Below are 27,589 nucleotides of genomic sequence, written 5' to 3'. Positions count from 1 at the left end.
ACTTTGCACTGACGAGGGGCAAGCACCCCGAAACACCGTGTCTGCAAATTGGGATTCTGATCTGGCTTATATATCCTGAGTCATATTTCAAAGGATTGTTGAAAATCCACTTGTGACTTTTAGGATCGCTACTTCCAATAGGTGGCGCTGTGCTAGAGTTTGTCTCCTTTACTGGAGAGACAATTTGAATATTTCCCAGAGGGGCATTGCAGCTATAAGTCCCCTTACCTGGCAGCCAGACTGGCTTGCAAAGTCTCCTTAAGGAGAATAGTGTTCCCCCGTGGTCCCCACATAGCTTTCTCATGAGCCAGATCAGACACCCCCATACTTTGCACTGACGAGGGGCAAGCACCCCGAAACACCGTGTCTGCAAATTGGGATTCTGATCTGGCTTATATATCCTGAGTCATATTTCAAAGGATTGTTGAAAATCCACTTGTGACTTTTAGGATCGCTACTTCCAATAGGTGGCGCTGTGCTAGAGTTTGTCTCCTTTACTGGAGAGACAATTTGAATATTTCCCAGAGGGGCATTGCAGCTATAAGTCCCCTTACCTGGCAGCCAGACTGGCTTGCAAAGTCTCCTTAAGGAGAATAGTGTTCCCCCGTGGTCCCCACATAGCTTTCTCATGAGCCAGATCAGACACCCCCATACTTTGCACTGACGAGGGGCAAGCACCCCGAAACACCGTGTCTGCAAATTGGGATTCTGATCTGGCTTATATATCCTGAGTCATATTTCAAAGGATTGTTGAAAATCCACTTGTGACTTTTAGGATCGCTACTTCCAATAGGTGGCGCTGTGCTAGAGTTTGTCTCCTTTACTGGAGAGACAATTTGAATATTTCCCAGAGGGGCATTGCAGCTATAAGTCCCCTTACCTGGCAGCCAGACTGGCTTGCAAAGTCTCCTTAAGGAGAATAGTGTTCCCCCGTGGTCCCCACATAGCTTTCTCATGAGCCAGATCAGACACCCCCATACTTTGCACTGACGAGGGGCAAGCACCCCGAAACACCGTGTCTGCAAATTGGGATTCTGATCTGGCTTATATATCCTGAGTCATATTTCAAAGGATTGTTGAAAATCCACTTGTGACTTTTAGGATCGCTACTTCCAATAGGTGGCGCTGTGCTAGAGTTTGTCTCCTTTACTGGAGAGACAATTTGAATATTTCCCAGAGGGGCATTGCAGCTATAAGTCCCCTTACCTGGCAGCCAGACTGGCTTGCAAAGTCTCCTTAAGGAGAATAGTGGTCCCCACATAGCTTTCTCATGAGCCAGATCAGACACCCCCATACTTTGCACTGACGAGGGGCAAGCACCCCGAAACACCGTGTCTGCAAATTGGGATTCTGATCTGGCTTATATATCCTGAGTCATATTTCAAAGGATTGTTGAAAATCCACTTGTGACTTTTAGGATCGCTACTTCCAATAGGTGGCGCTGTGCTAGAGTTTGTCTCCTTTACTGGAGAGACAATTTGAATATTTCCCAGAGGGGCATTGCAGCTATAAGTCCCCTTACCTGGCAGCCAGACTGGCTTGCAAAGTCTCCTTAAGGAGAATAGTGTTCCCCCGTGGTCCCCACATAGCTTTCTCATGAGCCAGATCAGACACCCCCATACTTTGCACTGACGAGGGGCAAGCACCCCGAAACACCGTGTCTGCAAATTGGGATTCTGATCTGGCTTATATATCCTGAGTCATATTTCAAAGGATTGTTGAAAATCCACTTGTGACTTTTAGGATCGCTACTTCCAATAGGTGGCGCTGTGCTAGAGTTTGTCTCCTTTACTGGAGAGACAATTTGAATATTTCCCAGAGGGGCATTGCAGCTATAAGTCCCCTTACCTGGCAGCCAGACTGGCTTGCAAAGTCTCCTTAAGGAGAATAGTGTTCCCCCGTGGTCCCCACATAGCTTTCTCATGAGCCAGATCAGACACCCCCATACTTTGCACTGACGAGGGGCAAGCACCCCGAAACACCGTGTCTGCAAATTGGGATTCTGATCTGGCTTATATATCCTGAGTCATATTTCAAAGGATTGTTGAAAATCCACTTGTGACTTTTAGGATCGCTACTTCCAATAGGTGGCGCTGTGCTAGAGTTTGTCTCCTTTACTGGAGAGACAATTTGCTGTAGATATACATTTATATCAGAGCTGTGGTATAGGTTGCAGCCTTTTTTTCTAGGATTCTGCTCGCTGTAGATAACGGGAATGTAAGTGAAAAGGTAGAAGAAGACGGATGGGCAGGAGACAGGCTGCCGCTGTGCCGGTCGTTTCCCCACCACGCTGGGTAGTAAATCACACAAAGAAGGTAAAACCAGGTCGCTACATAAAAGGGAAATGGATTTTCCCATCATCCGCTAAACACAATAAAGCAAAATCCCAGCTCCGTGAACTCCATAAAATCAATTTCTTCTTCAATGAAAGAACATTCTACAAGAAAGTGACACAAGAAACGAATGAATGAGACGCGTTTCGAGGCCAACTGCATAAATGGCCACCAGAAACGAACCCACAAAGGGGGAAAGTTTTGCTTTAGTCGTTATTTTCCTGACTCTATTTCCTTGGTAATACCGGACCTCTGACTTATCAGTGTCGCGAAGAACGAATAATTACTGCACTCACCCTCATGTAGTCTCCTGTAAAGTCCACACAGCACTGAGGGGGGTGGGGATTAGCTAATTTTATGAGTCACCACAAATTATTATTATTAAAGTGAAATTTACACCTTGTTTTTTTTAAAGCGAACCTGTCACCTATTCATCTGCAGGGCGGTGCGATACGTTCTGGTCCGATGGGCATCACCGGTATTTGTCCTGCGTCGCCTCTATCCTTGTGAACACTACGCTCCTTCTTGCTTCGTGTGGATGATGCTTTCAACGTCATCCACACAGTGCCCTCCATTGCGTCCTATGTCATCCACACAGTGCCCTCCTTAGCGTCCTACATCATCTACACAGTGCCCTCCATTGCGTCTTACATCATCCACACAGGGCCCTCCATTGCGTCTTACATCATCCACACAGGGTCCTCCATTGCGTCTTACATCATCCACACAGTGCCCTCCATTGCGTCCTATGTCATCCACACAGTGCCCTCCATTGCGTCCTACATCATCTACACAGTGCCCTCCATTGCGTCCTACGTCATCCACACAGTGACCTCCATTGCATCCTATGTCATTCACACAGTGCCCTCCTTAGCGTCCTACATCATCCACACACTGCCCTCCATTGCATCCTATGTCATCCACACAGTGCCCTCCATTGCGTCCTACATCATCTACACAGTGCCCTCCATTGCGTCCTACGTCATCCACACAGTGCCCTCCATTGCGTCTTACATCATCCACACAGTGCCCTCCATTGCATCCTATGTCATCCACACAGAGCCCTCCATTGCGTCCTACATCATCCACACAGTGACCTCCATTGCGTCCTACGTCATCCACACAGTGACCTCCATTGCGTCCTACATCATCCACACAGTGCCCTGCATTGTTTCCTATGTCATCCACACAGTACCCTCCATTGCGTCCTATGTCATCCACACAGTGCCCTCCATTGCGTCCTACATCATCCACACAGTGACCTCCATTGCGTCCTACATCATCCACACAGTGCCCTGCATTATTTCCTACATCATCCACACATTGCCCTCCATTGCGTCCTACGTCATCCACACAGTGCCCTCCATTGCGTCCTACGTCATCCACACAGTGCCCTCCATTGCGTCCTATGTCATCCCCACAGTGCCCTCCATTGCGTCCTACGTCATCCACACAGTGCCCTGTATTGCGTCCTATGTCATCCACACAGTGACCTCCATTGCCCTCCATTGTGTCCTACGTCATCCACACAGTGCCCTCCATTGTGCTCCTGTGCATGTGCTTTTCTCTCTGCCCTGCTGAGGACCGAGCAAAGTATTGTAGTGTACATGCGCCGGCAGTTTTTGACCTTTCCTCTTGCATGCGCATTACAATATGTTGCTCAGCTCTCAGCATGGCAGAAAGAAGTGCGCATACGCAGGAGCGCAATGGAGGACACTGAGTGGATGACATAGGATGTGTCATTCACAGGAAGCAGGAAGGAGGACGACGATCGCAAGGATAGCGGAAGTCCCAGGTCAAGATCAGTGACGCCCATTGGACCGGACTGGACCGCCTCACAGGTGAGTAGGTGACAGGTTCCCTTTAATTTTCTGCAACTTGCAGGGACTTTTAGATAATTAGTTTGAAATGTGATGCTGCCCAGTTTAAAATAAATGTATGCCCAAAACAATATGTACTTTTATTTTTAGTTGTTGATCCATTTAGTACATTTTTCTAGCAGTGAGAGCTTTGATTTTCTGCATATAGAAAGATTAATAAAATAAGTACCACCAACGGGGGGCTCAAGAGATTACTGTATACAGCGGATACATTAAATTCATTGATAACTCAGTATGCAGTAATCTCCTGAGCTCCCTCTAATGGTGGCTGAAGGTAGTCAGAAAATTATTTTCTAAAGCCAGGGTTTTTGCAGGGGATTCGGAGCTCTGCATTAAAATAATGAAATTAAGATACAAATATTTTTAATGTACCAAAAATAAGATAAGGATCCCCCCCCTGAAAAAAAAATGTTGAAAGATTTTTTAGTTAAATGTGTTTTTGTGACAAAGGGGCAATTAAAAGGACATCTACACCTTCAAAACAGAATTAACTTTGCAAATAAATAAATAAATCTACTATTAGATAGATATTTACTAATATATACGGTATATATATATATATATATATATATATATATATGTGTGTGTGTGTATATTTTTATATATATATATATATATATATATATATATATATATATATATACATATCTACATACATTCACATATATATACGTAATTTTAATTTTTTTTGTAAGAGTGCGGTATTGATAAAAATTTATTGTTTCCATTTACTTTCACTTGTTTTATTTTCCTTTTTTCTGTGCTTTATTGACATTTTTATTTTATTTTTCCACTTTCCTCAATTGGTTATGGCTATGTGCGTACTGAGCATTTTTCGCAACATTTTTCGGGTGCGTTTTTGTGCGTTTTTGGGCTCAAAACTGCATGACTTTGCTTCCCCAGCAAAGTCTATGAGTTTTCATTTTTGCTGTCCGCACACAACTTTTTTTTTAGCTGCGTTTTTGAGCTAAAAAAATATGGATATGTCAATTCTTTCCTGCGTTTTACTGCGTTTTTCACCCATGCAATGCATTGGAAAAACGCAGCAAAAAGCAGCCAAAACCGCACAGAAATGCAGTAAAAATGCATGCGTTTTTTTACAGGTATGCTTTTCCCGCGGGTGCGTTTTTTGCGTTTTTGTGCATTTTTTGCTGCCAAAAACGCAGCAACAAAAAGCGCTGTGTGCACACATAGCCTTAGTTGTATTTTTTACATTTTTAATCTTAATTATTTCTTTTTAACTACGGTATTTAAATATCTTTCTACATTTTGTTTATTATGATTTTTATTCGGCGCTTGTTTGTTTTTCCCACCTCTTGTTTTTGTTTTGTTTAAAATTACTTTCTTACATTTTTATTAGTATTTGTTGTTTGTCTTTTCGCACTTTTTTGTTGTTTTGTTTTTACATTTTCATGTGTTTATTTTTTGTACTTTTTTTTTCATTCTGTGCATTTTGTATCAGATGTTCACAGATGTTTCCTTTGATCCTCCCAAAAATGTTCTGACATTGTGCAAAAATATTTGTAGTAGAAAGGAAACATTATCCACCGTTAACCGCTGACACTTGCCCGAAGAAAATAACAGGCTCTGAGAACAAAAGATGGGACCGTCCGCCGGCCAAGAAAAACGAAACCGGATAGTTTGCAGCAAATCAGGAAGAACATATTTCTCTCATTACAGGATGGCTGTAAAAGACATTACAACAATGAACTTGTATCCAAACCAAACCCAAACTGTCAAGTGGTCACAGGTACATTATTTTACCCTTCAGATTTTGGAAAGTTTTTGAAAAATTCTAGCGGACTTTTCACACTTGTCTTCTTTATTAATTATTTGACATTTTTTTATATTTTATTCTCAGTTTCATGTTTATTCAAACTCAACTAAAACTTTTTTTTTATTACTTTACTTTTAATTTACTTTATTACTATTTTTATTAAAAAAAAAATCCCCCCCCCTTTGATTTTTTTTTTTCATTTTGAGGTCTGATCAGTGGCCTTGTTTAGGAGGTCTAGTCTGAGGTCTGCATTTCCTTAGGGTCTGGTCTTTGGGCTGTGTTTATTAAAAAGTGTGTCATTGGCTCTGTATTAATCTTGGACTGTGAGTTATATGAATGATATGATTTAAAGAGGAGCTGTCAATTACCCCGATTATGTAATATTTTTTACTTTATGTAAATGATGCTGTTCTCCTGAATCCAGAGATGTTTTTCTTTCATTCCTGCTCCCCTCCGTTCCTGAGATATGACCCTCTTTTCCCTGGACACACATCTAGTCTATTCAGGCAACTGGGTGTGGCCCTTAAGAAAACAACCCCAGAGCATTGAGACCCACGCCCACTTGTCTGAAAGCACTAAATTTATGTCACAAGGAGGTTTTTACAAACATCGTCGACTGTCATGTTGGCATCAACATCTGTGGAGACTACAGATTCCTGCACTCTGCCTGCGATCTTCTCTGAGGTCTGTGATCAGCGCAGGCTGACTCTGGTGTCAACCCACAAACTTGTAGATAACGGAGCAGGCTAGCAAGGAGTAATCCCTGCCTTAGGCCTGCCTCCATTTATCACATGGAGTAATACATGTCTCCTAAACCTGGGGATATTTTGGGTTGCTGCTCTGTCCGTTCGGGGATCTGGCTACCTCACAGGGAGCCCCCAAACCTGGTGCCTGCTGTTGGGATTCTCATTATTATTCCCCTAGACTGAGCTAAGTACTAAACCTTTTTGTTTTTGAACCTGTCCTTATCGTTATCACATTTCTGCAGGTTTCTTACTGTATCAGGTTTTGGCTATTCTCTATTATTGTTGTGATATCAAGATGTGCCTGCTCTTAAGGGACCTTTGGATCACTGTATTGTGACATCCCCCTGTATTGTGACATCCCATTATATATTGACTTCTCGTTCAGGTTTGCTCTACAGCTCCAATATAAGCAAGCGCTAGCACCTTAAGCATTGAGCACCTTGGTTATTTTTAGTGCACTTTGGCACCTTTGTTAATCGGGGTTTTTCCAGTATTGGTATTTATCTCTCTTTTCCTCTCCTGAGGAACCTCTTATTATGAGGGGAAACGCGTCAGATGGTCTTTGATCAGTTTTCATACAGAGTGGTACATTTGGGCCTTGTGCTGTTATGATCCAGTAACCGTGGAAGATTACAAAAAACTCCCATATGTGAAAAAACACCAAGAAACAGGTGTAGTTGGAATCTAAAGTGACCGCAATCCCCTGACTATCGGACCACACTAGAAGTAGCCGTGGAGCGTTCCTAAAATCCTAGAGACCATGTCACAGCCTGAGAAACTAGCTATGCCTCACAGAATGAAATGAGGAAAACTACCTTGCCTCAGAGCAGTCCCCAAAAGGAGTAGGTAGCCCCCCACATATAAAGATTACAGTGATATAGAAAAAACACACTACTCAGATAGGAAAAACAGAATTAGCTAAGACGAGGCCCAACTAACTAGATACAAAGGAAAGGAAAGAGAACTGATTATGGTCAGTGCAAAATCCCTATAGCAAAATACCAAACTCCTGGTAGCAAAAAGGCCCTTGAGATCATACGACCTCACCCCCACTATACCAGGTACCCCTGTTAACAATGGGAGAACAAAAATACCAAAAGAACACAAAATACAGAAAAACAAATAATCAAATCAGACAGGGATAAAAATCCCTTTTCTTGCAGGAAAGCCAGCAACACAAATGAAACCAAGCTTCACCTGCAAGAAAACACATAGACAGCAAAACAAGGAAAAACAACACCCAAAGGTGTAAACCAGAAGACAAGGCAAAACTGAAACTTATCTGCTGATGTCTTGCTCAGGGATACAAGAAAGGACAAATCTCCAGGCCAGGAACAGAGACAGGGAATATACAATTATAACCGGCAACAGCTGGTTTGAAAGTGCTCTTCTATATTGACCAGACTTGTCTGCAATAGGACTTCCCCAATACCCAATTAACACTGACACCTGTCTGAGTCAATGGTTCAGATTTAGCTCCACTACCATTCCTGACCACCAGAGGGAGCTTCAGAACAGCACCCACACAGACGAGGTTCACAACATTCTGCCCTTCTATTCTCCAGAATTAACTATATCAATATATATCTAACTAACTATATTATCGTGTATCTTTTTGGTATTACCCCAGTGATATTCGATGGCATGGGTATATAATATATATCTTGAGGAATCTCTTATTATGAAGGGAAACGCGTCAGGTGGTCTTTGACCACTTTTCATACAGAGTGGTACATTTGGGCCTTCTACCCTTCTATTCTCCAAAATTAACTATACTGGTTGTATTTATCTTGTATCTTTTTGGTATTACCCCAGTAATATTCAATTGTGTTACCTTTCTATTGGTTGGTCTATGGTCCCATATTCCATCTTGTTAGGGCCTCTAGGGCCTTTTGGGACAGTTGACGGTGAGCGGGGGGCGCCATCAGCACAGGATTAGGGTACCAATCTCCGTGACAAGGTAGGAACGAGAATAGGGTTAACTAGGGGCAGCTCTCCTTGCTTAGTGTTTGTATATGTTTTTATATCTATGGGAAGTATTCGGTATATTTGAAAACATTGGTGTTCAGTGGGAATTAATTCCATTTTATTGATGTAGGATTAATAAACAGAATTTTAGGAGTTTTTCTTTTCATTTTGCAAAGAGTAATCCCTGCTGGGTTACTTGTTAGTCTCCTTTGACCACATGTTGTGTTCCTCCCCTCCTATATATGCTGGCTGGGCTATTCCTTTAATGCTAGCTATAGCTTCTCTATACTGGTCTGGTGAGATGTTGTGATTCAGACTTATGCGGGCTTCACACGAGACGATCTATCGTGCGATTGCACGAGCGATCGTACCCGCCCCCGTCGTTTGTGCGTCAAGGGCAATTAGTTGCCCGTGGCGCACAAAGTCTTAACCCCCCGTCACACGTACTTACCTTCCAGGCGACGTCACTGTGGGTGGCGAACATCCACTTCCTGAAGGGGGAGGGACGTTCGGCGTCACAGCGACGTTACACAGCGGCCGGCCAATAGAAGCGGAGGGGCGGAGATGAGCGGGACATAAACATCCCGCCCACCTCCTTCCACATTGCCAGCGGGACGCAGGTAAGCTGAGTTCGTCGTTCCCGAGGTGTCACACGGAGCGACAAGTGCTGCCACAGGAACAACGAACAACCGGAGCACAGAAGGAGGAACGATTTTTTGAAACTGAGTGACGTGTCAATGATGAACGAGAAGGTGAGTATTTCTGCTTGTTCACCGTCGCACGTAGCTGTCACACGCTACGATATATCAGACGATGCCGGATGTGCGTCACTATCGACGTGACCCCGACGACATATCGCCCGATATATCGTACCGTGTGATGCCGGCATTAGTCGTGGTTGTCATACTTTATTGCTGTGAGTGGTTGTGATGTTAACTCTTGTTCTTTTGGTGCTGCCTTAATAGCTTTTCTCCCTAGTTTCTTACTGTTTATTCCTGTGACTTTGCATTGTGTCTGAGTTTTGGTTTTTCCCTGTCTGTCTTTATCTGTGTTGCCATCACATTCCTGCCTCTTCATTCCATGGCAAAGCAGAACAGTTTAGTTCTGGTCAGGTGAATAGTAAGGCATGGGTTTCTGGCATCTCCACCATCAAGGGTAATCCAGAGGTTAGGGATAGTCTAGGGTCCCCTAGGGACAGCATAGGAGCCCTTTGTCCCTCGCTAGCCTGCTGTCACATCATGACAATATATTTCCAGAGAAGAGAGGGTATTATCTCAGACAGAGAGGTGAAGGAACAAAGGAAAAACATAATCAGATTCAGGAAAACAACGACATTTAGACAAGGCAAAAAAAAATTAAATATTTATTGCTAGTGACAGGTCATTTGAAAATAACAACTCCTGTGTAGAACCTCATAAATCCCATCCCATAAAGCGCCTTAAATGAACTTCTCAAGCTAAACACGTCATAATTTATAAGACAGCTAATAATAATAAATAATGCATTTGTACATAAAACAAACAAAATTATTTTAACAAGGTGCAGCCTGTGGAGGCGGCTTTATTTTCACACATCAATCTTCCTCCTGACACTAACTTTCTCGAAGACATTACATGAGTTCTTGAAATGATGAGAAGTATTTACGTAGTTCACCTCTAGGCTCATGTGTGGGAGGGATAAACAGCAACATCAGTCGTTTTCTTGCTAAGTGACTTTGTAAGCAAAGAACAAGGAAATTAACAAATCAAAACTTTTTTTAAACCCTTCAAAATCTATAATGGGAGTTTTTTGTTTTCTTTATTCATCTCATGAAAACAAAACTTTTTTTTTTCAAAAAGTAATGTTCTCCTGGCAAACAGATGATTATGGAGGCTCCGACTTCAGAAACTCCAGGAATGGGACACACTCCATGTTAGCAGATTCCCACTTGGTCTCATAGTAAGATGATCTCCCTGAGATGACTCAGCGTTTGGCCACTTTTGTTGGGAGTGAACAGTTTTTAATTAGGCCAGACGTATGGTCCTTTGTTAAATCAAGAGAAGTTAGCCATTGTCTCTTGCCAGACTGATTGGAGCCCTATTGCCTGTAAATGTGTATTCCATTAGCTCTTCTGACTATATAATTCAGAGGAAATTATGCAGTCGAATTGAACTTGTGACGAATGAAAGACCAGCCATCTCCATCAATCCTGTAAGAGAACTAAGCGGTATAAAAGGGTTTTTGTTCTGTCACCAGGCATGGATTGTACATGATCTCAGCTGAGGAACTTTAATTCCAGCTGAGGAAACATAGAACTGCTTCACTTTGTAAATTCTACAGGATTTCAGCTGAGGAGCTACAGTTCCAGCTGAAGGAACACAGAACTTCTTCACTGCTCAATGCTGAGCCCCCAAATTCCCTTGGAGAACCCAGGTTGGGACTACTCAGCTGCCTGACTGCATATTTAGCTGTGCTTAGTCAGCTTTCTATCTCTTCTAATTGGGTGCCCTCCAAAAGCAGGGTGCTACTGGACCTGGAAGCCCCAAAGTCATGAAGATTCAAATCTCTGGTGGACTCATGGAAAGGTGAGGTGCCCTATACAAGCAATCAACCAATCAGAGGTTCAAGTTCCCTACGGGGGTGAATAAAAAAAAAGTAAGAAATAAAAAAAAAAATGTAATGAAAACATACAAAAGTTCAAAAAAACTTTACCTTTTTTTTCCCTCAATGTAAATAAAATCTAAAAATTGACCTTTTGGTATCTACATGTGCGGAACTCTCCAAATAATAAAAAAATCATAGTATTTATTCTATATGGTAAATGCAGAAATGATAAAAAAAAAAAAATAGAAATGGCAGAAATGCCAGAATCTCTGATTTCTAGTCAGGGGTAAGAAAGTCGTGGTAATGATATTGATAAAAACTGAAGTTCATACATGCAAAAAAGACACAGGCCCTGATACCACGCTATCATCTGAAAAATGTAAAAGTTACAGATCTTGGAAGGTGAGTAGGAAAAATCAGAAGAGCTCACTGGGGGCTGGCCACTCAAAGGTCTGCATAAAACTAGAAATGGCCTTTACCTCTGAATTCAAGCTGCTCCTTTTTGTTGACTATGATGTACTCAATGATTGTATCAGAGGATCTGATCTATCACATCTGCTTCCCTCCTCTTAATGCTGGTGCAATCTGTCTACCAATGCCAGCTATAGCTTATTCTGTGTTGGTCTGTGAGATGTGGTGTCCCAGACTCTCTCTGGTGAAATTCGTGTTTAGTGATGCTTTTTGCTTGGAGTGGATGTGGAGTTTACCCCTGTTGTTTTGTACTTCCTTCCTGCTCTTGTTTTCCTCCTGAATCTCTTATTGTTTTTTTTTTTGTGTGTGCATTCTGTGTGACAGAGTTTTGGTTTTCCCTTGACTGTGGTTTCAACATTACAAGAAGGAAAAAGAGGGGGGATTCAGCTCACCCATTCCAAGTCTATTAATAGTGGTCAGTGCTCGGGCAAACAACAAGCCGCCTCCAGAGTAGTGGTTCCAACAGAATTCTTTCTTGAATTCTGTGGTTTCAACACACTCTTTCCAGGCCCTGCTCCTGTCCCGTCTCTCCCTAGGAGAGGGGTAATTAGATCTGGACTGGTCAGGAGCAGAACCTGGAAGGAGACTCCGGCCTCTCCACCATTAGGAGTATTCTAGAGGTTTGTGATTTCGTAGGGTCCCCTATATTAATGTACAGACTCGGAGCCTCAGTTCTTTTCTATCTCAAAGTCATTGTGACATAGATAATGGATAGATAGAAGATTGCTAGATAGATAGATAAAGGGATAGATAGATAGATAGATAGATAAAGGGATAGATAGTCAGAAAGATAGACAGAAACATAGATAGATAATAGATAGATAGATAAATAGATAATAAAGAGATAGATTGATAGATAGATAGATAGATAGAGTGATAGATAGATGAGATAGATGATCAATAGATAAAAGATGATTGATAGATAAATAGAAAATAGATAGATAGAGGGATAGAGATATAGATAGATAGATAGATAGATGGATAGATAGATAGATAGAGGGATAGATGGAGGGATAGATAGAGGGATAGAGATATAGATAGAGGGATGCATAGATAGATAGATATGAGGAGATTTGAACTTGTAGGAGGGTTTGTTGTCTCTGGATAATATTGTGCTCGGTATAATCCTCTTTATCTTCTAATCTCCGGCATTTTTAGCCTCGTCAGCATTTTCCCTGCGTTGTGGAATATAACTGGATTTGTGAGATTTAAGTGTTTTCGGTGACATCAGCGGGAGAAGACTCATCACTCAATTACTTAAAAAAAGCAAAATACACACATTTCTCTAAATCTGCGAGAACCTTTGTATTCCATGTAACCTCTCGTCACATATGGCTCATATCACAGAAAATCCGGATCATCTCTGCAGCAAATCCACTTTCCACCCTCCACTGCCCCCGTGCAGTAAATTACGGCGCTCGTTACGTAGACGACGTCCCCATTAGAGAGAGGTGGAAATTGGCTTGAGCTTTTGCTCATATACAATTTACTTTATGTAGGAGATCTGACTCGGCTCCAATACTTTGATGGAGAATGAATTCACAGATCGGCAAAAAACTGAACAATACAGAGAACATTTCCTTTAATCCATCATCAATTTCACCTAAAAGGAGCCAAATTCCAAGATTTTTTTTGAATTGCTGGATGTTCATAGAAAGTGATTAAAAATAATTTATAAAGATGAAAGCTTTCCAAATATAAAAAATTATATTGCCAAATAATCTACAGTACAGACCAAAAGTTTGGACACACCTTCTCATTCAAAGAGTTTTCTTTATTTTCATGACTCTGAAAATTGTAGATTCACATTGAAGGCATCAAAACTATGAATTAAAACATGTGGAATGAAATACTTAAAAGAGTGAGAAACAACTGAAAATATGGCTTATATTCTAGGTTCTTCACAGTAGCCACCTCTTGCTTTGATTACTGCTTTGCACACTCTTGGCATTCTCTTGAGCTTCAAGAGGTAGTCTCCGGAAATGGTTTTCCAACAGTCTTGAAGGAGTTCCCAGAGATGCTTAGCACTTGTTGGCCCTTTTGCCTTCACTCTGCGGTCCAGCTCACCCCAAAACCATCTTGATTGGGTTCAGGTCTGGTGACTGTGGAGACCAGGTCATCTGGCGTAGCACCCCATCACTCTCCTTCTTAGTCAAATTGCCCTTACACCTCCTGGAGGTGTGTGTGGGGTCATTGTCCTGTTGAAAAATAAATGATGGTCCAACTAAACGCAAACCGGATGGAATAGCACGCCACTGCAAGATGCTGTGGTAGCCATGCTGGTTCAGTATGCCTGCAATTTTGAACAAATCCCCAACAGTGTCACCAGCAAAGCCCCCCCCACACCATCACACCTCCTCCTCCATGCTTCACGGTGGGAACCAGCCATGTAGAGTCCATCCGTTCACCTTTTCTACAAAGACACGGTGGTTGGATCCAAAGATCTCAAATTTGGACTCATCAGACCAAAGCACAGATTTCCACTGGTCTAATGTCCATTCCTTGTGTTCTTTAGCTCAAACAAGTCTCTTCTGCTTGTTGCCTGTCCTTAGCAGTGGTTTCCTAGCAGCTATTTTACCATGATGACCTGCTGCACAAAGTCTCCTCTTAACAGTTGTTCTAGAGATGAGAAGGTGTGTCCAAACTTTTGATCTGTACTGTATGTCTGTAGCTACACATATATTTGAAGATGTTTTTTGAGGTTTAAACCCTTGGGACATGTCATCAGTATCAGTTTTATGGAGGTCCGACTGCCCCCCCGATAAACCATTTGCAGACTGGAAATAAACAGTAGGGAGTCGGACACGACAGCGCCTCACACTGCCTAGTGGCCAATCTCAGGTACTGCAGCTTATCTACCATTGAAGTGAATGGGAGCCAAGTTGTATGGCTTAAGAACAGCTGCTTTGGGACATGAAAACAGATGACTGGCCTGTTGTGATGTCAAGCTTTCTGACATCGGAGGTGCGGAGCAAGAAGTGGACTAGTGGTACTGAAAGAAAGAAGAAAGAAGAAACTGTAAAGAGCTGCATGTTGGACCAGATGGTGGGCTGCGGTGGGGGGCCAGGCGAGGTGCGAGGGGAGAATTTTCTTTTTCAACCTACATTTACAGAGCCTGATAAGGAATGAATCGAATTTTCTGAGCCAATTTCAGTGAACAGCGAAATTCGAATTTTGGCAGAATTACTCATTATTAAAAACTACAAAAATGGTAAAAGATTCTATGTAAATATTTAATTTTGGGATAGACAGACAGACAGACAGATAGATAGATAGAGGGATAGATAGATAGAGGGATAGATAGATAGATAGAGGGATAGATAGATAGATAGATAGATAGATAGATAGAGGGATAGATAGATAGATAGATAGATAGATAGATAGATAGATAGATAGATAGATAGACCCTGAAAATAAGCCCTTGTAGGATTTGTAGCATTTATTTTGAGTATGCTTAAAATATAAGCCCTACTAAAAAAATAAGTTCTAGTTATGGTTCTATAAGGAAGTGTCCAAACAGCTAAAAAAGGTAAGAACACTGCAGGACTTTTCATCAAAGAACGCAGACATCCCCAGAAGAAAGGAGACACCCCCAAAAGAAGGCAAACACCACAATGAAAAAGCAGACACAACCAAAAGAATGTAGACTTCCCAAAAAGATGGCAGACACCCCCAAAAGAAAGCAGACACCCCCAAAAGAAAGCAGACACCCCCAAAAGAAAGAAGACACCCCCAAAATAAAGGAGACACCCCCAAAAGAAAGCAGAGAGCACCAAAAGAAAGTAGACTTTCCCAAAAGAAAGAAGACACCCCCAAAAAGAAAGAAGACACCCCCAAAAGAAAGGAGACACCACCAAAAGAAAGCAGACCTCCCCAAAAGAAAGAAAACAGCCCCAAAAGAAATGAGACACCCCCAAAAAAGCAGGTACCCCCAAAAGAAAGCAGACACCACCAAAAGAAAGCAGACATCCCCAAAAGAAAGCAGACCTCTCCAAAAACAAGCAGACACAACCCAAAAGAAAGCAGACACCAACAAAAATAAAGCAGACACCCTTAAAAGAAAGCAGACATCCCAAAAAGAAAGGAGACACCCCCAAAAGAAAGGAGACACCACCAAAAGAAAGCAGAAACCACCAAAAGAAAGCAGACACCCCCAAAAGAGAGAAGACACCTCAAAAGAAAGCAGACATCCCCAAACGAAAGGCGACACCCCCTAAAGAAAGCAGACACCACCAAAAGAAAGAAAACACCCGCAAAAGAAAGGAGACAGGCCCAAAAGGGAGGAGACACCCCAAAAGAAAGAAGACACCCCCAAAAGAAAGCAGACACCACCAAAATAAAGTAGACTTCCCCAAAAGAAAAAAGACACTCACAAAAGAAAGACCTCCCCAAAAGAAAGAAGACATGCCCCAAAGAAAGCAGACACCACCAAAAGAAAGCAGACACCCCCAAAAGAAAGCAGACACCGCCAAAAGAAAGCAGACACCCCCAAACAAAAAAAAAACAATTGCACTGACCAGTCCCCAAACAATTACAGTTGGCAAGTGCCAATGGTGGATGGGCTCTCACACAGTGATCTGCGTTGCTGTCAGGTCCCTTGCCGTTCCTGCTGCATTGCACTGCAGCTCTCATACACCGATCGGGTACCAGTATCAATCCATGCAAGTGATACTGCTTCAGTCGCCAGGGGGAGCCAAACGCTGTAGACCGCAGGGGGACATGACAGCGATGCAGATCTGTATGTGAGAGCCCATTCACTTGCCAATTCTAATTGTTTGAGGTCTGGTAAGTGCGATTCTTTTAGAGGGTATCTGCTTTCTTTTGAGGGTAAACTTAGCAGTACATAAAGAATAAAAAATGTAAACAGGTAATTTAAACCTTTGTAATTATGGTCTGTACCCACGAGAATAGCAGATCAGCTAAGAAAATGTGCATATGACCCAGTAATAGGAGTAACACACAATGTTGATGTTCCAGAATGTGATGACATTTATGTGAATAATAATAATAAGTGAATATTTATGTGGATAAATGTTGATTTTTTTTTTGTTCAAGAATAAATATGGATTATTACTCATGGGAAAATAGAAGATATCTCCTGAAAATAAGCCCTAGCGCATTTTTCGGACAAAAAGATAATATAAGAGCCTTTTTTATATTCAGGAAAACACGGTAAATAGGAGTCAAAAGACAATTTCCATAAATTCTTTACTATTATTACAAACCTTTCTAGCGTTCCTTACCCGTCGGCTTGTTCACTCCCAGCATTCCCGCCTGTCCAAGAATTTTAAACACATGATGAGCCGGAAACTGCTCCTCTTTTTCCCACTGATCCACATAAGGGTTAATTTCGGTGTCTATTATCTGTAGGTAAAGAATTAAAGAGGATTGTCATTCTTTTCTTGTTGGCTAGAATTACTATACACTGCATGAGCTAGGCTGGGATGATTATTATTACATTTGGCATGCGTCCTCTGTGATTCCCCATTGTTCTTTTGCGCTGTATGTTTCTATATATCACTGTATTGTCGGGGGAAGCTGCTGACCTGTGAGATTTGTTTGCTTCCACCTCTCACCTGGATTTATGTTCAGTGCAATAGTTTATGTTTTATTTGTTTGTTCATTTCCAGCCGTACTTTGTGTGTTTGCTCTGTGCCAGTAAGTACTACTGAGTTGTGCTAATGCGGCAGCAGCTTAGGAGTTAACGTCTGCTGTTCAGAAGACTAAAGGTGGAGGTGATAGGGGTTAATTAAGGCTATGTGCACACACTGCGTTTTTTTGTAGCTGCGTTTTTGGCGCCTAAAAGCGCACAAAAACACACCCGCGGCAAAAAACGCATGCGTTTTTACCGTGTTTTGGTGCGTTTTGCTGCGTTTTTGATCTCTGCGTTTTTCTGCGTTTTTCCAATGCATTGTATGGGGGGAAAACGCAGACAAACGCACGAAAGAATTGACATGTCCATTTTTTTTTAAGCTCAAAACCGCAGCTTAAAAAAAAGTTGTGTGCGGACAGCAAAAATGAAAACTCATAGACTTTGCTGGGGAAGCAAAGTCATGCAGTTTTGAGGCCAAAAACGTACCCGAAAAACGCACTGTGTGCACATAACCTAAGGGCTAGCTTGTCTCCCCATTCAGAGTTGGTTGCAGACGCCATCTGTAGTGAGGAAGAGCCAGGATTTACGTATACTGTATAACCTATCAGGCTGATCCTATACATACCTTTAGTTGTCAGCTCGGATGTATAGGTTTTGAAACTCAAAAAAGTAAAGGTTATAAAATCAGCAGCTTCTTGAGTGACAGCAGCTGAGGATCAGATAATATCTGGGGGGGGTATTCATAGTTATCCCCTCCCCCTGTTAGAATTAGCATATGTATTATACAAATGATTCACTTTTTCCCTTGCAGGACCCGTGTGATGTCATACCCATGTAACCAGAAGGGGCGGGGCCTCAGCCAACAGAAAAATGTTGCTTCGTGGTATGAGCTTTGTTGGCTGAGGCCCTGCCCCTTCTGGTCACATGGGGTGACCTCACCACAGGTTAGGATTTATGCCAGATCAGAACCCCAATTTGCAGACACAGTGTTTCGGAGTGATTGCCCCTCTGGCTTATGAGCCAGATCACAACCCCATACTTTGCACTGACGAGGGGCAATCACCCCGAAGCACTGTGTCTGCAAACTGGGATTCTGATCTGGCATTAAATCCTAAATCTTATGAAAACGCTTGTTTAAAAAGCCACTTTTGGCTTTTAGGATTGCTACTTCCAATAGGTGGCGCCATAGTTTGTCTCTTTCCTCACTGGAGAGACAATTTGAATAATTCCCAGAGGGGCATTGCAGCTATAAGTCCCCTCACTGACAGCCAGACTGGTTTGTCAGGTCTCTGTAAGGAGAATAGTCTTCCCCGTGGTTTCAATCTGTATAAGGCTAGATTCACACTTCCATCAATTTGTATCAGTCACAATCCGAGGCTCTGGTAAACAACGGAATCCGTTTGACGGATTCCGTTGTTTCCCATAGACTTGCATGAGCGGCGGATTACGACTGATGCCCTTGTGGTGCCCTGGACAAGCCAGGACGTCACAGGTACTACAGCAACACACCCCATACCCCGGCTAGGCACACCGAAGTCAAACACAAATCCTTGTTGCCTCCCTCCAGGGGCTGATGTCCACACCAGTGGGTGGGCCAGGCGGTTGGCCCCGCCCACCGAGGAGTTCACAGTCCTGGAGGCGGGAAAAGGAAGAGGAGAGATAGAGTTTGAAGTTTGAGAAGTGAGGAGTGAAGTGAAGGAATAGAGGAGACTGAAGGCGTCCGGGTGTGTGGCCCGGACGGAACAGCAAGGTTGGCAGATGGTGGTGACCGTCTGCAGGAGAGGCTGATTGGAGCGAACCGTAAGGACCGGGGACGGGCGGTGGCCCGACGGTACCGGATCGGGGAGCAAAGAGAAGCCAGCACCATTCGGCAGGGCTTACGGACCTCGACCAGGCTAGGAGTCGCCGTAAAACTGGTCAAATCCGTTAGCGAAGGGAACCTCCGGGGTTTCCCAGCAGTCAAGACCCGATTGAAGGCAACAGCTCACACCGTAAAGGGAAACACAGTCACCGCCAAGACTACAGTTCCCAGGGCCAGAGCCAAAAGGGGCTCCCTCAGCATCCATCCAAGCTGGGGAGCGGGTTACCGGTGGGAAGCCATTGGAACCGTAAACACAACACAGGTGCAGGGAAAGGCAGTCACCATCAACCTACCGGGAGAACTACCGCAGCCGTCTGTGGGACCCGTCCATCCAGCCGTTTGTTTTACCGGAGACTTTGCATTCATCATTGGCTGAGTGAGTACCACCGTGCCGTGCGGCACAGCGCTGCCCCCGCGTCCCTGCACGTCACCAGGCCCCGTAACCCGCCTGCCATCCATCCCTACCCCTCACCGGGCCCCGGGACAACCAACCCCCCTACCCACGGAAGAGAGAACCAACATCCAAGCTGCTCCCTGTCATCGCTCCTGGGATCCCCGTCCAGAGCAGCGGTGGTGTCACAACCTCACCACAACCGTGGGTGGCGTCACGGACAATATACCTAAACCAAACCACCCCTCTTTCATTCACGGGCGAGGATCGCCGCTCGAGTTCCCGGGATCCAGCCCACCGCTCGAGCCACCACCGAGCAGCAGCAGCAGCCGGACCCGAGCAGTGGGTGAGCGCAGCGTCCCCTCCTCCGCCCGCGACACCCTTGCGTTGCATCCTCCGCCCGACTGATCAGTTGTGGAATGAACAACCGGCCCACCGCTCAAGCCACCACCGAGCAGCAGCAGCAGCAGCCGGACCCGAGCAGTGGGTGAGCGCAGCGTCCCCTCCTCCGCCCGCGACACCCTTGCGTTGCATCCTCCGCCCGACTGATCAGTTGTGGAATGAATGACCGTCGGTGGCAGGAACGCAGCCTGTAACGTTTTTTGAGCATCGCAATCCATATGTTTTCACTGCGCATGCTCATCGGCTGATCTCCCAGCGGCCGGCTAATCATTAGCCGGTCGCCGTGAGATCAGCTGATCTCTCTCAAATGCCGGCCGCCGGGAGATCAGCTGATCGCTCACAGAAGCCGGCCGCCGGACGGAATCCGATTTCTCATCCAATACTTGTCATCCGTTGTACAACGCATCAGTCACATGCGTCCAGCAACGCATGTGACTGATGCAAAACAACGGAAATGTGAACCTAGCCTAACATGTATTGCCAGCTTTATGTGCTGCATAAGGTTACATAGCGGAGATTGCCCCCTGTGACTGTCCTGGGCGTAGGAAACTGCTCACCCATGAATAGGAGGAGTAAGAGACCACCCTGATAAAGAGAGTCCTCCTGAGAGGAGATAGGTTCACTTTAAAGCATCATGAATTTCCATAGTTCTTCAGTTCCTATCAGGTCCAATATGCCCTCAAAACCATGAGCAGTTCTGGGTGCATATTTCTAATCCCAGCCTAACTGACAGGTTCCCTTTAGGTAGCTGCCATAGCCAAAGCCAGGTGCACACAATCAGAAGGCAACAGAGGAACAGAGAGCTGCACCTGAAGTAGCTCCTTAGCCAAAGCCAGGTGAGCGAAGCCAGGAAGCACCAGAGGAACAGCTGATGCACCTCAAGCAGCCAAAAACAGACGGAAGAGCCTGGTGATCCAAGAGGGTCCACTTCTGCAAGTGACACCGAGAGGACGAGAGTGCATGTTCAGGTTGGGAACATCTGGTTGTGGGCACCAGGTTAGTGAGGACCTGAAGTACAGAGGAGCGCAGAGCAGCCACTTATACCGCTGTGATGGAAAGCCTCTCCACAACTGGCTGTGACAAAGTGGCTGTAATGCCCCCTGGAGATGCTAGCCCAGGAGCACCAGGAGAGGCCGAGAGAGCCCAGACTGCAGATATTTAGGAAAAGGTTCTCCTGTTGGGCAACATTAACAGTACAAGTGCCTCCATATTTGATGACAGTAAATAAAGTCTCATAGATGTGCTCCTAGTGTTTGGTTTCTATAGGGGAGCCAGCGCATGCTCAGTTTGACCCTACATGAAGAATCACACTCTTTCTGACCATTTTATGATTTGAACCCTACTTATTTTTTTCATTTTCCCCATCTGCAGCCTCTCTCTCTAATTTTCAGTTACCTGTGAGCTGGTGGGTAGAGACTATCTGCTATGATGTCTCCCATACTCTGGTCTGCTTCTTAGTCTCCTTTGATCACATGCTGTGAGGGGAGCCAATCACATCTGTTCGCCTCCTATATATGCTGGCTAGATCCATCCTTCTATGGAAGCTATAGTTTATCTTAGCTGGTCTAGTGAGGTTTTGTGATCCAGAGTAACTGGTGGTTGTAGTACTTGTTACTGTGTGCAGTTGTGGTGTTAACCCTTGTTGTCTTTTTTGTTGCTACCTTTCTGATCTTGCTTTTGTCGCGCCCTGGACAAGCCAGGACGTCAAAAGCACAACACCAACACACCCCACACTCCCGGTCAGGCACACCGAAGTCAGACAAAAACCCTTGTTGCCTTCCTCCAGGGGCTGATGTCCACACCAGGGGGTGCGCCAGGCGGTTGGTCCCGCCCACCGAGGAGTTCACAGTCCTGGAGGCGGGAAAAGCAGGCAGATCAGTTTTGAGTAGAGTCGGAGTTTGAAGTGAAAGTGAGGGAGTGAAGTGGCAGTTAAGCAGCCTGAAGTTGGTCCGGGTGTGTGGCCCGGACGGACCATTAAGGTTGGCAGACGGTGGTGACCATCTGCAGGAGTGGCCTATTGGAGCTAGCCGTAAGGACCGTGGACGGGCGGTGGCCCGGCGGTACCGGACCAGTACGCAAAGAGAAGCCAGCACCATCCGGCAGGGGCTTACGGACCCCGGCAAGGCTAGGAGTCGCCGTGAATTTGCCAAATTCGTTAGCGAAGGGAACCTCCTGGGTTTCCCAGCAGCCAAGTCCCGTCAGAAGGCAACAGTCCAACCGAGAGAGGGAAACACAGTCACCGCCAAGGCTAAAGTTTCCAGGGCCAGAGCCTGCGGGCAAAAGGGGCTCCTTCAGCACCCATCCAAGCTGGGGAGCGGGTTACCGGTGGGAACCCATTGGAACCGTACACGTTACACAGGTGCAGGGAAAGGCAGTCACCATCAACCTGCCGGGAGGAGAAACACCGCAGCCGTCTGTGGGACCCGTCCATCCAGCCGTGTGTTTTACCGAGAACTGTGTCCTCATCATTGGCTGAGTGAGTACCACCGTGCCGTGTGGCACAGCGCTGCCCCCGCGACCCTGCACCTCGCCAGGCCCCGTAACCCGCCTGCCATCCATCCCTACCCCATCACCGGGCCCCAGGACAACCAACCCCCTACCCACGGAGGGGAGAACTAATATCCAGGCTGCTCCCTGTCATCGCTCCCGGGATCCCCGTCCAGAGCAGCGGTGGTGTCACCAATATCACCACAACCGTGGGTGGCGTCACGGACAATAACAAATCCCCACAATCAATCCCACCCTTTTCACTCACGGGCGAGGAACGCCGCTCGAGTCCCCGGGATCCGGACCACCGCTCGAGCCACCACCGAGCAGCAGCAGCAGCGGCCGGACCCGAGCAGTGGGAGAGCGCAGCGTCCCCTCCTCCGCCCGCGACAACTTGGCGTCACGAACAGGATCTTACCGCTCTGCCGTCTGGTAGAGGTGCGCCTTGTAACCGCCGGAGGTGTCCGGCCGGAAAATTTGAGAAGCCGCCATCTTGGGCGCGAAAAATTCCCGCTCGAGCGTCTCCTCGAGTAGTGGAGGCGCGAAGGCCAAAACCCCGCCCCTGTAGAGGAGGAGCCGGAAAGAAACTAAGGGGGACTGATGGCATCTGGCCGCATGTAGCCCGCGGCTATAAAAGCAGGGACGCCAGGACCCTGCGGCCATCTTGTTGCTGGTTCCTGGAAGAGGCCGCCAGAGCCATGTTTATGCCGTCCCGCAGCACCGTAGCCCCCGCACCTGGAACCGCGGCGTGGGTGGAGATCCGGACCGCGCAGCTCCAACAACGGCTGCAGGTCAAGATGCAGCTCCTCCTGGAGGAGTGGGAGGCCGACATGGCGGAGGTTGTAGCAACCGTGTGGAGATGCGAGGAAGAGGGAGCTTCGGAAGGGAGGGTGAGTGACCCACGCCCCTGTACCCCTAGTGGGTCGGTCATCGCGGCCGAGGGACCCGGTCCACGCCCGCTCGCCCTGCTACCTCCCCCGCTACCCGTACCGGCCGCCGCGGCCCCGCCACTAGGCCCGCTACCCCCGCAACCGGTAGCGGTACCCCGCATATCCGCCCAGGCGGATCGGCCTGTAGCCGGAGCCCGTGACCGACCAGAATCTCTACCCTGGAAGGTGCATAAGCCTGAGCCGGAGGCATCCCCAGAAACTCCCTCCGAGCCGGAGCCGACAGGCCGCTCTGTGCAGGAGGCCTGGCGGAAGAGGACCCCTGTGCCCATCCTCCACACCTCGGCTGAGGTTGCCGCTGCAAGGCAGCACCCCAGGCCAAGTCACCGCGGGACCTTCCACCCAGATCACCAGTGGTGGGCAGTGTCCATAAGGTCTTGCGGGGCCCAACCCATGCGCCGGAGCTCGCAGCAGCTCCGTATTGGGACAGGGAACCGACACCGCTGGGCCCAGAGATTGCCGAGAGAGAGGAAGAAGGCGGAGTTGGTGGCCCGTACAATCCAGGAGAAAGAGAGCCTCTGTCAAGCGACCTTCCGTGTCCGGGGCCCCCTGTATGAAGGGCAGGTGAGGCGGTTTGATGTCCGCCGGGGCTATGGCTTTATATATGAGCCGGGCCTGGAGGCCGAAGTCTTTATAGCCCGGCGGGATGTTAATGCCCACCTGCCGGAGGAGCACCCAGGCCGCAACCTGATGCCAGGAGACCTGGTGCAGTACACCCGACACTGCGGGGAGAGGGGGTGGTTTGCGTTGGACGCAAAGCTGAGGGGCAGCCAAGAGGCCCGAGTGTAAACCGCGCCCCCTCCCCCGACCGACGCCGAAGAATCAGAGTGATAGCAGCGGAGCCCCGTTGCAATTGTCCCCCGTTGGGACCACCAGTGTTGAAAGTACCGTTTAAAAGTTTTAAAAGAATGATAAGTGAGTGATTAACCGAAGGTTCACCTGATTTGAAGCCTTGATTTGCACCGGTCGTTGCCAGCAACTGGTCCCCGTTGGGACCCTTTTACTAAAAGCGTAGGAACTACTACGGACAAGCCCGAGAACTGGCAAGGCAACCATGAACTTGTGATCTGTAAATAAAATGTGTTTTATGGCTTAACCGTAACCGCCTCTGGAGAGGCTGATTTGGAGGATGGGCCTGGAGGGAAGTGATGGCCCAGGCCCGCCACTACCGCAAGCGGTGGCGATCCTCCGGGGGTTTCAAGGGTTCCCCATGGACGTGGGTCCCCTGAAAAGGACAGAACCCGCTTGGGTAACTTGTGCTGGACTGGGGTCAAGGGGTGCTGCCTGTTTGCTTAGGGGCAGCATCAGGGCCAGGTTACTTGGGTGGGAGAGCGCGGAAGCCGTAATCGGTTAGCAACGTTTTAAGTAAAGTACCTCCCAATGTGGGAAGATGTTATTATACTTGTAATCCCTGTTTTACTTTTTATCTTTTCCAGTTTGTTGAAATAAAACCGGTGATGGACAGGCAGCCCGCGGACGGTCTGCATTTTATTAAGGGGGAATGTGGCGCCCTGGACAAGCCAGGATGTCACAAGCACAACACCAACACACCCCACACTCCCGGTCAGGCACACCGAAGTCAGACAAAAACCCTTGTTGCCTTCCTCCAGGGGCTGATGTCCACACCAGGGGGTGCGCCAGGCGGTTGGTCCCGCCCACCGAGGAGTTCACAGTCCTGGAGGCGGGAAAAGCAGGCAGATCAGTTTTGAGTAGAGTCGAGATTGGAGTTTGAAGTGAAAGTGAGAGGAGTGAAGTGGCAGTTAAGCAGCCTGAAGTTAGTCCGGGTGTGTGGCCCGGACGGATCAGCAAGGTTGGCAGACGGTGGTGACCGTCTGCAGGAGTGGCCTATTAGAGCTAGCCGTAAGGACCGTGGACGGGCGGTGGCCCGGCGGTACCGGGCCGGTACGCAAAGAGAAGCCAGCCCCATCTGGCAGGGGCTTACGGACCCCGGCAAGGCTAGGAGTCGCCGTGAATTTGCCAAATCCGTTAGCGAAGGGAACCTCCTGGGTTTCCCAGCAGCCAAGTCCCGTCAGAAGGCAACAGTCCAATCGAGAGAGGGAAACACAGTCACCGCCAAGGCTAAAGTTCCCAGGGCCAGAGCCTGAACCGAGAACTGTGTCCTCATCATTGGCTCTGTGAGTACCATCATGCCGTGCGGCACAGCGCTGCCCCCGCGACCCTGCACCTCGCCAGGCCCCGTAACCTGCCTGCCATCCATCCCTACCCCATCACCGGGCCCCGGGACAACCAACCCCCTACCCACGGAGGGGAGAACTAACATCCAGGCTGCTCCCTGTCATCGCTCCCGGGATCCCCGTCCAGAGCAGCGGTGGTGTCACCAATATCACTACAACCGTGGGTGGTGTCACGGACAATAACAAATCCCCACAATCAATCCCACCCTTTTCACTCACGGGCGAAGAACGCCGCTCGACTCCCCGGGATCCGGCCCACCGCTCGAGCCACCACCGAGCAGCAGCAGCAGCAGCGGCCGGACCTGAGCAGTGGGAGAGCGCAGCGTCCCCTCCTCCGCCCGCGACACCTTTCTCCTGAGTCTCTCATTATTTGTTCCTGTGTGTTTGCAGTGTGTCACAGTTTTGGTTTCCCCGTCTATTTTTATCTGTGTTTCCATCTCACTTCTGCCCCTTCCTTCCTTAGCCAGGCACGAGACTCAGGCATCAACACCATTAGGTGGACCGTTGAGGATAGGGATAGCGTACGGTCTCCTAGCATGAGGGAAAGTATAGGATCCCCTGTCCCTCGCTATCCTACAGTAACATTGTGACAATTGGAATTCTACATTGGCCAGCGTGACCACAATACAATGTTCACAAGGCACGGGATCTTGACTGGGCTCCACGCTCCACAGCCCGGCATCAACAATCATGAAGATTCGCAACATCTCCACCCTCAATCAGTGATCGTGCCCCACCATGGACATGATACTCATCCTGCCTACAAATTATTTGCTACAACTTTGTCTTTTAGAGGTGACCCCGCACCCCGATGCAAAAGAAAAAGCGCCCTTACAAAAATGGAGGTTGGGAAATTTGGATGCAGAAGTCTTCATTTTCTTGGATTACTCCAGTGCCTATTTGGGCAGGTCATCTGATAATACGGCATTCCTACACCTAGAAATTCCAGACTACCGTCCTGATACTTTACCGTTTAGTCAAGGAGACTCTTTCATTATTTCCAAGTCATGATATCGGTAAGGTTTACTGGGAATATTTCTGGCTTTGCTGCTGAAGTGCCAGATGCCAGTGACAGCGCCGTGCTCCACGAGGCCCTCGCAGATGGTACAATATTAATTTTGCATAATTTTCCATGTTTTCCCTCGACATATTTCACCATCTCCTTTGACAAGTCACCTTCAAGACGGTGACATCTGCCCCATATTCACTGCACTATATATAGGTAGGAGGAAAGCTTGGGAGAATGTTGTCAGGAGGAGGAATACCCCGGGGTACAGCGCCGCAAGTCACTCCCAAGACACCTGGAGAAGCCGAGCAGGGAAATAATGCAGAAAAGTCATGAAGCATGCAGAGAAATGAGCCCTGGTGGATAGGGGGAGCAAAGAATGAACCCTGTATCTGCCTCAACACCGTGCCTTATAGTCAGGACCGCGTGCCAGAATCAACATGGGAGTCACATCAGTGTTCAGCTTCCTGTAGGTAAGCCATTGGCCACCAAAACTGTAATAGTGACCAGTACTCTATTCTAGATCACCAGTGATACAGACATTAGCAGCATTTGCTTCCCTGGACCACCAGGAATGAAGTCAGTAAGCACATTCTCGGCCCTAGACCACCAGGGATGCAGATATTTATCACATTAACTTCCCTAGACCACCAGGTATAAGATATTACCCCCAATTACTTCCCTAGACTATCAGGAATGCAGATATTTACCATATTTATGTGCCGCCCCTGCAGCGGATCGAACCGCTCGGATCCGTGCGATGACTTGTGGCTCGAGGGTCTCCAGACCCGGGGGCTTGGGGCCACTTCTAAACGTAAAGGGGGGAGTTATTTATAGGAGGTATAGTTTGTGACGCCACCCGTGGTGTACGGTAAGGAAGGGATACCGCCACTGCCGTTGGGAGTACCCGGGGTGATAGAGTGGGGCAGCAAGGTGTCGTTGCCCTCCA

At 46.9% G+C, this 27,589-nt stretch overlaps 1 protein-coding gene across 1 annotated transcript in view; it reads right to left on the bottom strand.

Annotated features, from left to right (window-relative positions):
- LOC142244599 (putative acyl-CoA dehydrogenase 6) overlaps positions 1–27,589 on the bottom strand; it is a 147,925-nt gene that overhangs the window by 111,580 nt on the left and 8,756 nt on the right. Inside the window, exon 3 of the mRNA XM_075316855.1 lies at positions 17,002–17,122. Within this exon, the coding sequence (XP_075172970.1) occupies positions 17,002–17,122 (121 nt within the window). The remainder of the gene's footprint in view (positions 1–17,001; positions 17,123–27,589) is intronic.

The sequence above is a fragment of the Anomaloglossus baeobatrachus genome, chromosome 6, assembly GCF_048569485.1.
Source record: "Anomaloglossus baeobatrachus isolate aAnoBae1 chromosome 6, aAnoBae1.hap1, whole genome shotgun sequence".
Classification (NCBI taxonomy): Eukaryota; Metazoa; Chordata; class Amphibia; order Anura; family Aromobatidae; genus Anomaloglossus; species Anomaloglossus baeobatrachus.
This window is presented reverse-complemented; position numbering and strand designations above follow the sequence as displayed.